This window comes from Schistocerca cancellata, chromosome 6 (assembly GCF_023864275.1).
Source record: "Schistocerca cancellata isolate TAMUIC-IGC-003103 chromosome 6, iqSchCanc2.1, whole genome shotgun sequence".
Lineage (NCBI taxonomy): Eukaryota > Metazoa > Arthropoda > Insecta > Orthoptera > Acrididae > Schistocerca > Schistocerca cancellata.
In genome coordinates this window covers 327350667-327367122 of record NC_064631.1, presented here as the reverse complement: position 1 = coordinate 327367122, position 16456 = coordinate 327350667, and the positions used below count along the sequence as shown (strand labels likewise).

The 16456-nt window shown below is 42.6% G+C and overlaps 1 protein-coding gene across 1 annotated transcript in view; it reads left to right on the top strand.

The window, feature by feature from the left end:
* Positions 1-1841: 1841 nt before the first annotated feature.
* The window catches only part of LOC126191413 (uncharacterized), a 213601-nt gene continuing 198986 nt past the window's right edge, over positions 1842-16456 (top strand). The window contains exon 1 of the mRNA XM_049932282.1: positions 1842-1977. Coding sequence (XP_049788239.1) covers positions 1889-1977 — 89 coding nt within the window. The 5' untranslated portion in view covers positions 1842-1888. The remainder of the gene's footprint in view (positions 1978-16456) is intronic.

Below are 16456 nucleotides of genomic sequence, written 5' to 3'. Positions count from 1 at the left end.
AAATTATAGGTGGTGATGTCTTCACGGTAATCATACTACGTATTAATTAACAACTTAGGACAGTGAGACCTGTGAAAAAAACGTGAAAATACACGCGAGTGTCTTTAAAGCGGCGTATTTTATTCATTACTAGTGTGCATATGAACGAAGGATAGCTCACCAGGAGTTTTCACACGAGGGGAAGGCCTGGTTCTGAATTTTCTTCTGCTTCCCTTCATACTGAATGGAAAAAGAGGTTTGAACGCTACCTCGTTATTCACTCGCATGGACTGCGGGTGTGTAGCGTACGTGAGTGCGGTTGTAAACAAAATGGTGACGAGTGATGCTAAAACATCCCCGTAGAAAAATTAATGAATTACTGTGCTGATAAACCTCTTACGTTATTTGATTTTAAACAGCTGAGCAAAACTCAACGTACTCAGACATTTCTCTCTTCCCTTATTCTGATCAAGACTAAACTGACAATATTTTTTAGCGCAACGTAATCTGACTTTCAATAATCCCTAAAAAAGAATAGCCCTGACTAACAATAACCTATACCTTTCATGAATCACTTACCTCACAAAAATCTTCGTTACTCAAACTACTGCAATAAAGCGAGCGCCAATACTGCCAGCTAAATAAAAGATTCTAACTACTGAAGGCACTGACTACTAATATTCATAGTTAGCAAATGGAACATTTTGATAGAGAACAAACAAAGTATTTACTTTAATATTCAAGTCATCATATATATATATATATATAATCATTTCATGATATACAGTATGGCAAATTTACTCTATCTGATGGACACACGTCCAGATCGTCCGTTCTGAAAATTCTGCCATCTCTCTCCCCACATCCACCACTGCTGGCGGCTCACCTCCAACTGCACAACGCTATGCGCTGTTCACATCCAACTGCCCAACACTACAATAGCGAATATTTCAACAATGCCAACCAGCCACAGACTGCACACAGCACAGTGAGTGAGTGAGTTTCATACAAAGCGCCACTTGGCGTTACCAACAGAAAAACCTAAACAGCCTACTTAGAATGCTGAAGGGTATTCAACGTTACTTACATTTGATGTGTGATTATCTATTCATAAGACCCGTTGTTTTAGTTTCCTGTTACTACAATTAACAAATCCTATAGGATCATTTTGGATGATGTGGCACCAGCCGTTTTCTGTCTAGATGAACGACGCCATTTACATGGTCTGTAAGAAACATGTTCCACGCACAGCCTGCACTGAGCTTGTCACGACTGACAGTTTCAGTCAACCTCTGCAAATCGATGTTTTTGATGCGGTCACATGCTAAATATTTTGTTAGTGGAACTAAATTAGACACTGAAAATGGTGTTCAAGATTGGGCTACTCATATCCTTGATAGGGTTTGTAGTGCCTCTAGAATGCTAGCAGAGTAATACGCATTTTATTGGCGTACCGTATTTTGTATTGAAATGAGTTTAATACATTTCAAACTGCGGAAGAAGACTGAAAGGAGTAGGATATGGGTTTCTACACTTTTCTGGGTCCTAGGGAAGAGTAATAATTCATGTAAATTTACGTATGTTCATGTGGAAGAAACACTCCGTTTCATAAGTAACGAAGTTCTTAGCTAACCTTTTTTTTTACTGTCCATTTTTAAAGGGTAATGGCGAAAAGAGCCATAGTGCCATTCTGTAAAAGCAGAAGATAAGCGAGCATTAATGAAGTTAAGCCATATGTCAAAAATAAGCCATACGTCATAATTAATAACGCGACGTCCCTGATAAGACAGGAGGCTACGAAAAAAACGCTGATAAGAGAAGTGGGACGTAACGAGTCGAGGCCTCGGTCTGTGCACCACGCAGACGGCCGCTGCTGCGTCGCTTTGTTAGTCTGGGAGGACGCCTCGACATGGGGGCCATCATGGCGCGTCGGGGCGCCGTGCCAATGGACGGCGGCGACGCTGGTGCAGGAAGCGACGCGGCGTTCCACACGCACGTGTAAGTCTCGGTCCGCAGTCAGTTTCATACAATACTGCCTTACTTCGGGCCCAATCTGAGGACAGGGACTTGAGCTGATGATATATACATGTATAAAGTGTTTGCAATCAGCGTTAGCATCGTACTATATATAGCCATTCGACCATGCCAACTCACTAAAACCTTTCTCGGCCTTATTCGCAATTACGAGGTTAATCACAAATTCTATGCATATTCAATTTATTTTCTTGTTATCTTCGTCGACAGTTCTATATTATTTTAGAAATGACGGCTTTTTCCGCTTTGGCCATTATTAAACATGTTTACTTATTTACGATAACTATTTCGGCTGCCGTGACAGTCTCGTGTAGCAGCTGTAACAACATAAATTGCTAAACGACCATTTCAGTTTTAGGGAAACACTGTTCCCAAAACTTTGTAAGTCCGTCAATGATTTAAGAGAACGTAGTTCTCGCGTCAACCGCGCGAACGTACTTTGTATGCTTCGTAGAACAGAAATCGTCGTTGTCTACCCGAAAGGACGTAGCACTTCATTAAATACAAGATTATGTCAGACCAAGTCGTTAAGAACGAATTCACTCAACATATTGCAGAAAACAATTGCAAGTAATGTCTAAGACATTAAGTTAAGATGTAGACGTAGTATTGTGCTAAAATACTTACTTCTGCGTAATTTTCTGGCTTTTAGTGAACTGCTGTGTCCTTCTGTAGAATATTTTAAGAAATACAACAAACAGTCATATTTTTATGTATTTGTATTTATGCCAGTAGGCGTTCCGGGCTATTGCCTATCTTCAATGTATATATAAATCTTAAGTTAGTAAATCGTTAAAAACATCGATTGCAATTTGAATGCTACATCTGCCCTGTGCAAAACACATATTGTGTCAAACTACTTGCACTTCGCAAGTTACATATGTTCAATACATTGCTCGTCAGCTCTACTTTCTATGCTGTTTGTTTTTTGCTCCAATTTTCCGCATATATTATGGTGGGACAAACACTTCTCCTTTGTATCGTACACACACACAGAAACAGCGTAGTATCCGCCATGTTGCCGACTGACGTGTTTGCTTACGTCGGAAAATTACGTCTGAGGTGAATGAATTATGCTTGAATACTACTAAAGTCAGTTCGGTGTATACATTAAATATTTTTAATTTAAGATTCTGTGTAACTAAAAAACTGAAACTGCTTAGCATTAATATAAAAGGATAAATTAATCCCTCTATATGGACGACGAGGAGTCCTACAATGCATACAAAAAATATTAACATGGTTGACACGAGAATTATATCCTCTTAGGAGGAACGAATATGCACTGTTGCCCTTCAGTGTGGTAGGAAATGGTACAACTAAAAAAAAAAAAAGTTACAGCTGTTACTTCAGACTGGCTCAGTAGCTGATATCGCGATTCTGAATAATACACAGGTGGAAAAAACTGCCATTTTTAGATTACCGATTAGGGTTTCGATGCTTTCCCTAAGTCACTTCAAGTGACTGCCACGTTTGATTTCTGAAACTAGATAGCCGGCCGCGGTGGCCGTGCGGTTCTAGGCGCTGCAGTCCGGAACCGCAGGACTGCTACGGTCGCAGGTTCGAATCCTGCCTCGGGCATGGATGTGTGTGATGTCCTTAGGTTAGTTAGGTTTAAGTAGATCTAAGTTCTAGGGGACTGATGACCTAAGATGTTAAGTCCCATAGTGCTCAGAGCCATTTGAACAAATTTTTTGAAACTAGATAACAGCCTATTCACTTGTTTATACTTGTCTAAGATGCACTTGTGCTCAGTTAACAATATGTTTCTACACTACACAAGCTATCGTGCTGCTACGAGTTGCGGTCCCCTCCCCCCCCCCCCTCCCCGGCCTACCGCTGAGAACCACCTACGCCGGGTTCTGAATGTTTAGGTACCTCTACATTGCGGGGAGCTCATTTACTATGTAAATTAATAACTCTTAACAAGTTTTTCCTGTTCAAAGCCTCCTCTGTACAGTTACTTGATTACATTTACCCATCAATTATTGTGTAGTTGTTACTACGTAATTATTTTCCGATTGCTCCATCCCCTTATTTACTCAAACAGTTTCATCACACATTCCAGAAGGCTCTTATCGATGGTGTGATACTCATTGCTCAATGCATGAAATAATGAACAAATTAATAGTGCAGTCTTGTGAAGAATGAGGGTTTACCCGTATTGCCGCAACGACCTGCTCGATAAGCGATAGTTAATTTCGCAATATTGTCAGTATCGACCTTTATAAAGTGCGTATGCAGTTAATATACATAGATGTTTTTCGTACATTCAGCGTCAATCAGTCGAATCAGTTGAACATTGTCAAATTCGAACTGACGACTCTCAAACACACTTAAAAGCGAGAAACCTCGACTATCAGCCTCAGAACGACCACTTCCTCTCATGAAACTAACGCGCAACGAACGTACAGTACTTACTCAGACGAGAGCAGTAAATCTGTGATAATGTACTCAGTGGATCGAAAACGATTTCGTGTCTTTCTAAGCAAAAAAACAAAAAAGTCTTTTGCGTGGCTCCATTCAAACTAGAATTTTGAATGTTCTTGAAACAACTTTTTATCTAGGAATTTAATCTTGTTAAATAAAGAAAACTAAAGAAATGTAGCATCTTTTCTGAGCTAGTACCAAAACAGCTGCTTAAATAAAACTTAAGTACTATATGTCCTCAAATTCCCTTCGCTACAGGCTGTGGCAAATAAGTCGTATTGAGTGATAGCCTGTCATTCCACCAGGTGAAGTCCATAGTTCGTCACAATCGTATCTCAGATTGTATCCCTCGCCTCTGGCGAATTTATTTATGACAACTGAAGCGAGTACTTACTTTCCGAGTAAAACATTCTATTCGTTCTTCAAAGTTTTCACGGAATGTAAGAGTCTGTAGCTGCGGCGCAACTATTGTAGATTGACAAGTAAGCTGACGGGTAACCAAGGAAACACTCGAAAAAGCATTCCCTTAAGGTATAAACTGATACTTACAAAGGACACACAAATAATTCTTTATAGACATTGAAGGTGAACGCTTTCCGACATCTTACCCTTTATCAATAATAGATAAGTGTTAGTTCTCATAATGTATAATTTGAACAAAAGAAGATACCACATTTCATTAAAAAAGTGTTTTTCGCGTAAGGGGAAACAGCTTTCTAGGAATGTTCGTTAAAACTGCGATGACATCCATGCTTTACAACTTAATGTCGGTTGCAGCTTTTATTGCGGCTGCTAGAAGGTAATTGTATGCTATGAAGTATATCATTACTTCTTAACGACGAATAGCCCACCAGGCACAATGGAATCCGGTGCTATTTTCTTCCTTGGCCTCTACGTTAGACCCTGTAATATTTCAAAAGTGATCGAAATTTTGTAACGGTTTTTGATAACTGTTTCGGGAGACCCTAGTTATCTTGTGTGTATATCATGGTAACATTTCTGACTACCGAAACTAGTTTCTTTAAATTCGTCAGTTTTGTAAGTATAGCATCATCGCCAAGGATTCACCACTCTATTCCTCTCCACAAAAGAACACTTACGGTTTTAATAAATACATATGATACTAACAAGCCATACCGGCTTCAGTGTGATGCCATATAAAGTTACATACATTAACTAACCCAAACAAAAAAAAAAAAACAAAAAAAACACTGATCCTGTTGAGTACTTTCTTTCGATGTACCGAACCATCTACAGTTTCAGGTGTTCTCCCATTACCTCTACACGTCAAATCAGGCGTGTAATTTGGCGGTTTGTGCCGCTAGACGCTTTTCTATATCGTGTAGCCGTGCACTATCACGTGGTAATAATAGAAAGAAATTTGATTTGTGAAGGATCATCGCCAGATGCAATCGGAACTACTCTAATATAAAGTAAATAATTAGTCTCTAAAAATTATTCATCTTAACAGAACGCTAGAGAAAAACAACATACCTTTCTATTATTTTTCCATCTTTAATATTGGACCTGGACAAAAAAAAATATAATTTGGGTGACTGACTTAATGCTGTTATATGCACATCTTCCTAATCTTTATTCATCAAATTATAGTAACGTTTATGTAGACGAGTGTGCTGATTTTGTATTTTCCTACTAGGTGCCTGATGTTGATATCAGAGCTACGAAATAGATTTTGATGATAAAGGCTCATCACACTAAGTTACTTCGAATAATTTCAAAACGGAGAATAAATAGTTAACCATGCAATAATACACCAGCTGACGTCTCCATCTGGTCATCAAAATGAAAAATGAAAGAAAAGATAACACCTTCGCGCACAGCAGAAGCAAACTAAAATTATCTATATCGTGAGAGGCCGCTCACTTCACTTTAGCGAGTCGTCACGATCATACCAGGGGTTGTACAATGTCTTTTATACAAACAGCCGCAAGAAAGCGGTTAGGTGTAACATCATAGCCTCTGTGGCCGTAACTTGCTTTCAGTAGACGAGTGTGTGGGTGCGTGAGAACTAGCCGGTACAGTGTTACTATGCTGGACATCGATGCACATATATAGAGGAGATGCTATGTTAGAAGTAACGTTGTATTTAAGAATATTGAATCTCTCTTGAATCTCTCTTGAATCTGCATCGCAGTGGATTGTGAAAACGCAGCCGGTTTTTGTTGTGATTCTAAATGAAATGGGCTCCGGCCAGATGCCATTACATTTATAGTTACTGATATTTAGTCTGTTTCATTTGTCCTGGTAAAATCATTGTATGTGGCAAATTCCTTGCATAATAGAAGGTCTTCTAAGGAATCTGTTTCTGGCTTATTTAGTTCCAATATTCAGATACACTGAATGATCTCCAGATAGAGATAGGTACCAGACTACCAGTTACGGGCCACTAAATCGCAGTGGAAAACGTTGCATTTCTGTTTATCCTTGGGGTTGGGTTGTTTTGGAGGAGGGGACCAGACAGCGAGGTCATCGGTCTCATCGGATTAGGAAAGGAAGTCGGCCGTGCCCTTTCGAAGGAACCATCCCGGCATTTGTCTGGAGCGATTTAGGGAAATCACGGAAAACCTAAATCAGGATGGCCGGACACGTGGTTGAACCGTCATCCTCCCGAATGCGAGTCCAGTGTTTTATCCATGGAAACACAAGTTACGTATGTTACCCATATTCGAGACGGCTTGGAGATCTTTGAACAGACTAGACAATGTTCGGAGGTCCTTGAAAGGTTGCTGTAATATACGTTTTGAAGGGTTGATATCATCCTATGACACAATCAAGTGATTAACAGTTTTTAAAAGTTCACCGTGACACGAAGATAATGTGCAAGTCTAGTATTTCTCATGTAATTAGTAAAAAACGAAACATTTTCGGACAAATGTTAACAAGACGCTCTTCCTTGTTTCAATGGGAGGAAAACCGTTCCCAAAGTCTGTAAAATTATTTGCAATAGCCCAGTACGTTTAGTATTCTACAGTAATGATCTCACATACTGTTTTCGGCATAGTCTTAGCACCTATTATTCCACAGTTTGTTACCAAATTAATTATTCTTCTTAAACTCAAAATGTGTATTATTTATCGTGTCAGATGCGAACCTGTCATGAGATATATGTGAATTTTTTTCGTTCGACCAGCTTTTGGTACACCTCTACAGCTAAACGTAGACGGCTTGTAGCCCTTTTTTACGTACTTATTTTCTTCCTCTTTTACAAAGTGTTACTCAATTTCACGACATAGTTTCAAATGAAATAATCATATCAATATTTCTCAGAAAGAAGCATGGGAGAAAGTTGAGCAATTATTGTAGTCCTTCCATGTACTACGTTCGTGAAAAACAGATGTTTCACTTCATTTACCGCAACTTTAAGCAGATTATTACATTGAAAGCAAATTCCTCACTGAATCATTTGCTCAGTTGTTTCGAGACATAGTGATCGCTTTTCATCCTTTTCATTCGTACATTGTATAGAAAACTTGAATCCAAAACTAAAACGATATTTTTACCAGACCAGTCCCTTCTTTGGTTTCATCAACGCATCCTTCTTCGCTGTATTGAAGTAAGGAGTGTCTAAAATTGTGAAGTTCCTATATCCTAACTTACCTGCTCATATTGTAGCTGGTAGCAGTAAGGAAGTTCATCACGGCCTATGCGGAGGCACACACAGAGATACGGCTGTGGTACAGCCGCACAGCTCCCATGTTGACCCCCAGATACGTAATGATCAGTGTTACGTCAGCGTTGAGTTTGTATCGCTAAACTTCCTTGCCCTTTCGCCTAGGGTAACGTAACGATACTAGGCAATCAGAGAACCGTACATTCTCTCCTTTATTTTTCTGGATATATTGTCCACAAGTAAATGGTTCTCAATTAATACGCTGTGGCCGCTTCCGCAGTTCAGTGCTGTGCAGTATTGACACGGAAGTTCTTGAACAAGGCCTTACGCATACGTCCTGCGTCAAAACTAAAGAGAAAGTAATTACCTCGTTTGTGTTGTGGGTAGTGCAAGCTGAAGCCCTACCGGAAACATACTGCCGACGGCATATGTGGCTGAGTACACGGCGTGTGCGGATGGAAGGACACGAAACAGTGTTGTTTCTTCTTCTGGTCTCCATCCCGAAATATTGGTTTCGTGCAGCTCCCCTCGGTAATTTAGGCTGTGCCCTCTACATCTCTGCTTAACTTGTGCGTATCCATTACCATGTTGACGATTCCTAGACGTCTCAGCGTGCTCTACAAACCGACCTATCCTTCAGTCGATCTGTGCCATAAAGTCTACCTACTTTCGTCATTGAAGATTACTTTGCTCGAATAATGTAAGGTGTAGTAATTAATCATAAACGAAGAGACTGCACAGGGTAGACGAGCGTGAAGAACTTCATCAATGGAGTCCACGCGCACACTCGCGCATTAACTTTCTTCTGGGACGATTGACAGTATTATTCCATTCTTCTGGTGTGCAGAACTTTATGATTCGTCACTACCAAGTAGGAAACCTCGATGAAACTCGAACTACACTTGGAAATAACTGCCACAGTATAGTACAGAAGGTAACTGAAGTAAATACGCAGTGAGACAAACAGAAATGACACATTTATTCAAAGACAATAATTATGGTCCCATGGACACTACATGGTTCTTAATAGTGTATCTGATCACCACGGACGGCAGTGCATGCTCTGCGACTTATCATGCTGGCCACAAGTTCGGTAAGGAGTTCTTGTGGCAGTGCGTTCCATTCCTCCGAATGAGCTGTTGACAACTGCTGGGTGGTCGTTGGTACACGTATCCGCAAAGCATCCTACCCGCAGTCGATGGGATTTAAGTCGGGGCAACGGGTGGCCCATTCCGTTCACAAATATCCGCTCGTTACAAGAGCTGCTCCACCTTCGCTGTTAAATGTGCTCGAGCACTGTCGACCACAAAAATGAAATAAAGGCCGAATGCAATCATGCATCCCTCAAAAGACACCCCTGGAGGGGGAGGGGGGGGTGGAGGTAAAGGAATACGTATCATAATAAAGACGTCATGTCTCGTCACCAATAATGATAAATGTTAGGAATGGTTGATGGTGTTCACGAGCTAGATGATGACGAGCAAGCAGACACGCACATATAATGCCCCCTCATATTAGTGGTTTTGGCATAGAGCAGTGTACCTATGCCCCGATTTTTGAACCATCCTCATTGCATGCAAATGTCGCACGACGGTGGAATGATTATTGTTCCTTCATCACATTTGCCAGTTCTCGACTACTCTGACGTGCACTAATGTTTTTAAACGATTTTCATCAAAACCCGCAGGTCTTCTTCAACGTGGAGAGTCACTAATGTCAAAACGACGCTCCTTAAAACGAGAAACCATTTTATTGCCAGTGGCCTCATGTGCAAATGTTTCTGGCTGCATTTGCTGCTGTCACACCTGCACTGAGAGCGAACAGAACATCATTTCGGAGGTGTTTCGATTTCTCGACTTGGCACTCCATTTTGTAGCGTTCACAGCTCCACTGACAAAATGACAGTATATAAAATCAAATAGTAACACTGAATTACAAACAAAATATGAGAATCGATAAATAAAGCTATTGCGACCGGAATAGCAAGATGCGAGCTAACTCAAAAACTTAATATTTCCTTTACAGAATCGTCATCGCATTCCTAGAGACTGATTTGGAAAAATACACTGAAGAGCCAAAAAAACTGGTATAGACATGCGTATTCAAACACACAGATACGTAAAAAGGCAGAATACGGCGCTGCGGTCGGCAACGCCTATATAAGACAAGTGTTTGGCGCAGTTGCTAGATCGGCTACTGCTGCTACAATGGCAGTTAATCAATATTTAAGTGAGTTTGAACGTGGACTTACAGTCGGCGCACAAGCGATGGGACACAGCATATCCGATGTAGCGATGAAGTGGGGATTTTCCCGTACGACTATTTCACGGGTGTACCGTGAATACCAGGAATCCGGTAAAACATCAAATCTCCGACATCACTGCGGCCGCAAAAAGATCCTGCAAGAACGGGACCAACGACGACTGAAGAGAGCCATTCAACGTGACAGAAGTGCAGTCCTTCCGCAAATTGCTGCAGTTTTCAATACTGGCCGATCAACAAGTGTCAGCGTGCGAATCATTCAACGAAACATCTTCGGTATGGGCTTTCTGAGACGAACACCCACTCGTGTGCCTTGCTGACTGCATGACACAAAGCGTTACGTCTCGCCTGGGCCTGTCAGTACCGACAGTGGATTGATGATGACTGGAAACAAGATGCCTGGTGGGACGCGTCTGGTTTCAAATTGTATCGAACGGATGGACGTGTACTTGCATGGAGACAACCTCATGAATTCATGAACCCTGTACAAGCTGGTGGAGCCTGGGTAATGGCGTGGGGCGTGTGCAGTTGGAGTGATATGGGACCCCTCATGCTTCAAGATACGACTCTGACAGATGGCACGTACGTAAGCATCCTGTCTGATCACCTGCATCCGTTCATGTCCATTGTGTGTTACGACGAACTTTGGTAATTCCAGGAGGATAATGCGACACCCCACGTATCCAGTATCGCTACAGAGTCTCTCCAGAAACACTGTTCTGAGTTTAAACACTTCCGCTGGTTCAAAAAAATGGTTCAAATGGCTCTGAGCACTATGGGACTCAACTGCTGTGGTCATAAGTCCCCTAGAACTTAGAACTACCTAAACCTAACTAACCTAAGGACATGACACACATCCATGCCCGAGGCAGGATTCGAACCTGCGACCGTAGCGGTCGCGCGGTTCCAGACTGTAGCGCCTTTAACCGCTCGGCCACTCCGGCCGGCTTTCCGCTGGTCACCAAACTCCCCAGATACGAACATCATTGACCATATCTGGGATGCCTCGCAGCGTGCTGTTCAGAAGAGATCTCCACCCCCTCTTACTCTAACGGATTTATGGACAGGCCTGCAGGATTCATGGTGTCAGTTACCTCCAGAACTACTCCATACATCTGTCGAGTGCATGCCACGTCGTGTTGCGGCATTTTTGCGTGGTCACGCGTGTCCTACATAATTAAGGAGTACCAGTTTCTTTGGCTCTTCAGTGTGTTAATACCTAAACCAAAATGGCTGTACATGGCCTTTGCCTAAGGTGTGAAGGAAGATGGTTTCCTGTGGGGCACGAGGTTCTGTCGCTGAGGCAGCAACGTTCGGAGTGGACGGAGCTGCGGTGGCCTGCGCGAGCTGACGCATTGCGCGTCCAGCAGTGGGTGGGTCAGCTGCCGAGGCGCGGTGCGTGCAGAGTGGAGCGCACCTGGGCCGGCCAGAACAGGTTCCCGCCGGCTCCCAATTGCCACCGCTGAGCTGCGCCCTGCCCCGCACCGCTCGCGGCCCTGCCCTCCACCGGCCAAGGAAGGACACTTGTCTCGCCAGTGGGCAGTGGCCAGTGGCCAGACTCCGGACGACAAGAATCCGGATTCGCCAACAGGTGCTGTTCTCCAGCCAAGGTCGTTTTGCTCGTGAGAAGGAATCTGGCAAAATACTACTCTGGCAGCGACAAGCCTTTTTAAAGTTATATCACGTTAGTCGCATTCCGTGAATCCCGCAAGAGTGGTCTGTGAGATGTGCCAACATGTCAACGATACACACTTTATTTAAGTGTCCGATACAACGAAATATTCCATTCATATATTGTTCAGGTTTGAAACTCTCAGACACCATATAAAAGTGATTCCTACGCTTGCAAAGTTTAGAAACGCTTCTGACGGAGTGGCCTGTAAGTGTCTCTTCGAAATCATGAAATAAAACCAGTGAAATTGTTAGCGATAAACTAAATGGATCAAAGTCTTCGGAAAAATTCAGGGGAGAAATTTTGGAACATTGCTCTAAACAGACTGAAACAACTTAACGAACTGTCTTAGTAACTTTTCAATTGTCTCATAGGACTCAGTAGTTCTGTGTCAGGATTTTCAAATAGCACAAAAATAAATAAACAGAAGGGGAACAAATTATATGGATAGCAACAACTTGGCACTCAAAAATCTAAAACGTAAATACTGGTAAACCGAGTGAGTAGCCCATTTAAGATATTTAGGCGAAACCCTTTAGGAGACTGGCCTGTAAAAGACTGGTCAAAAATGGGTCAAATGGCTTTGAGAACTATGAGACTTAACTTCTGAGGTCATCAGTTTCCTAGAACTTAGAACTACTTAAACCTAACTAACCTAACGACATCACACACATCCATGCCCAAGGCAGGATTCGAACCTGCGACCGTAGCGGTCGCGCGGTTCCAGACTGAAGAGCCTAGAACCGTTCGGCCACTCCGGCCAGCGAAAAGACTAGTAATGAAATTAATTTTCACAGAATAGAAACTACTGCTATTCATAAAAAATTTCTAAATGTAATAAAATTTCATCTCATAATACACAAAACTGAGTCACAACAACACAGCCGTCAAAATGGTGTGGCTGAAGTACTCGTTTTTAAGCAGAGAAACAGACGCCGAAGAAATCTCAATGAGAGGTCGGAAAGTGGACACGAAAAAGTGAGGTTAGCTGAAAAAGTAACATGCAGACTGAAGGAATAGAGAAATTGAAAGCCACAGCACCATTTATTGGAATATAAAGAAACGCACGCTGAAATTCTATGAGTACATTTAAAGAATGAAACCAACTAGACTAACAACACATATTGTGGAATTCTACGAAACTCGCAGTGAAGCTAAAATTGAAACAGTGAAACTAACGTGGGCACAAAGAAAGCTAAAAGAAAATTGTTAAAATTCCCCTTGTTGTTTATCGCATGGCCAGTACGGCCCAAATGTAAATAATAATAATAATAATAATAATAATAATAATAATAATTTCGTTCATCCGTTTCACAGATGCTATTGGATTCAGATCGTCGATTTAGATATTACACATATGAACCAGTAGTTCCTAAAAGGGCATAAGTCCAAAAGCCGTAAGTTTCGGAAAATTAAAAAAAACTCTTTCGCAAAAAAATTTCGACAATGCAGACATCACTTTTCTTCCTAGTTACGTGTTGCGAAAAGACATATTCTACCATATTTTCACAAAAAATACATTTATGTGCAACATTTGTCTTCATAAGGTTTGATGTAATGCCTTTTAATCAGCTTCTTCTACGTCCTTAGCTGACAACTCACAGATATCCTCATAGAAGGTTCTAATAAGCTCTCGCGGAATATATTGCTGGAGTTTTCTAATGTCCTCCACTTTTTTGGAGTTAGTCGGACAATTCTCCAGCTACGCCTTTTCTTTAGGGAATGGCATATTTTCACATTTTGCCAACTTAAAACTATTTGATCTTAATCGGTCGTTAGTCATAAGTTTTCAGCACTCCCTCGTTGTGCTTGTTGCATTCAAACATGTAGTATTTTGATATACCGAGCTGCAATTATTCTTCTTTAGGAATATCCAGCCATACAGATTCAGCAGATAAAAAATTTTTGTATAAAATTTCTTCCAGCTTTTGAAACCAACAAAAAAATTTTCATTTCCTTCACAGTTTTAACACTGTAGTTTGTGTTAGATTCCTTTGATTTTGCACCTTTTTTATCAGATTTTGATTGGAAGAATTTTTTATACTTTTACGTTTTTAGAACTATTTCCTCCTGTAAATCAAAGTCGGAATCCATCTTCCTGAAACGGATAAACATAATCTAACAAAAATAAAAATAGCTATACTAGCTGCAAGGAGTCTCGTCGGATTATCATATGAGAGCACTAATGTAGTTATTCTGAATAGGGCATCAGCTCATGGACTGATGCCTCTTTTCAAAACACCTTCCCCACCCCCCCCCCACCCCCTCCCGTCATGGGGCTTGCCCCTCTTTGGCAGGTTTGTGCTTGGCTACCACGGAGCACCAGCCTTTTCAGAATTTTTTTTCCATTCCGTGCTGCATGTCTATTCTCTTGCTGTTCTTTTTCCCCTCCCTTGGGGAACAAGTCTGGGATATTATTGGGAATGTTATGCTTTTTGTCACTGACGTGCAAACAGTATCACCTTTGTTTTTCGCTCCCTTTTCCTTTCTTTGTTTCCATTCTCTCGTTCCTCCGCTTCGGCGTTTGAGACTCCTCTTTTCTTTTTCTTCTTCTTCCTCCTCCCTGTGCGCTACTGAAGGCCAGTCCACGCATCTTGACGTATAACAGGTAACTGGGTAACGCGTAATTCCAACCCCCGGGTCGACAGGTAGGGTTCGCATGTACCCCCTGGAACAGGCCAGGCCCAGGAATGGGTGATTGCCTGAGCTGTAACCCTCCCAAATTGCCGATTGGTCCCACCGTCAGGTGTGACCTGAGGTGTAAACAATCGCCTAATGCGGGTGCGCCCCCTTTTGAAGGCGGCCATCTCGCCATCGCAGATGCTGTCAATCATGGGAATTTCCTCGCGATGAGTCCCACTCAACGTATACAAAACGTATAAGCAAGGAGGCCCATGTTTCAAAGACCCTGCCTGCTGCACCAGGGCTCCTCGTGGTCTCATGTACTGAAGACGGTCAGTCCTTCGCCATAGTAAATCCATTTATTATTCAGAAAAGTGTAGATGCAGTTGCTGGCCCTGTGAAATCTTGCTCTCGTTTATGGAATGGCACTTTGCTTTTGGAGACCACTTCCGATTCTCAAACACAACAACTGCTTGCTGTCTCGCTTCTCCACGGTTACCCTGTTCATGTCGAGGCCCATAGAACTTTGAATTCTTCCTGTGGTGTAATTTACACCAGGCTGCTTGATGGTCTAACCGAAGTGGAAATACGATCTTACCTCTCTGTTCAGGGTGTAATTGCTGTTCATCGTGTAATGAAAAAGATAGATTCCTCCTTAGTGCCCACCTGCGCTCTCTTTCTCATGTATGATACAGTAGTGCTTCCATCCAAGCTCAAAGCAGGTTATGAAATTACCACCGTCCGGCCATAAATTTCGAACCCAATGCACTGCTGCCAGTGTCATCATTTTAACCATACTTGAACGTCTAGTCTACACCCACATACGTCACCTGTGGTAGGGATGCGCACGAGGGCGTTTGTCCACCTCCTCCTCCCTGCTGCATTAACTGCAATGGCGGCCATGCCACCTCCTCTCGGGAGTGTCCAGTGTATCCAGATGAGCGGACTGTTAAAGAGATCTGGGTAAAGGAAAAGGTGCCTAAGTTAATTGCTAGTCGCAAACCCTGCGTTCTCCCGTCTGGTACCTATAGTTCTGTTCTTGTTACTACGTGCTCCATGAAGGACATGGCCATGCGGACATGTGACCTCCAATTCGGCCCTGATGATGTGAAATCGCCCAGTGTCAAGGTCGTATCGCCATCCCTACTCTCGCCTTAAGGGGCGAAACGACCAGTTACACAAATGGCAGGCCGGAAAGGAGAGGAGGAGTACTCCCGTGAAGACTTTCTCCGTCCCTCCAGCCAAACAACACCCGAGTCTTCATCTAACCGGAAAGGCTCGAAGAAGTCCACCAAAGGCAAACTGTCTCCTCCTTCGCCACATCGAAGATCCCCTTCCATGGTGTCGGCACATGATACCTTAGCCCGGCCAGCCTCCAAGTCGCTGGTGTGCACCAACAACCGTTTCTCGGCGTTGGACTCCACAGACTGACCACACAAGCAAACTGACGCTTTTCAGGATCCCATGGAGCAGGATCATCCAGCTTCTGTGCCCTCTAGTAGCGCCTCTTCTCCAGCTGTCACTCGGCAGCCGCTGAGGTGACACCCCTACATCTCTTCTTCATCATGACTCTCCTCCAGTGGAACGTTAGCGGCCTTCGGTCACACAAAGAGGATTTATGGTTGCTTTTAGAGTCACAGCGTCCTTGTACTCTGCTTTCAGGTAACGAAATTGGGCCCTCACGACCGCTTTGAGCTTTCACATTTCTTACTGATTCGTTTTGACCTTCCCCCTGAGGTTGCCATTCTCTCTCCACGAGGCGTCATGCTGTACATACAGGATGACATTCATAGTCAACACATCTCCCTGACTACCAATCTTAAAGC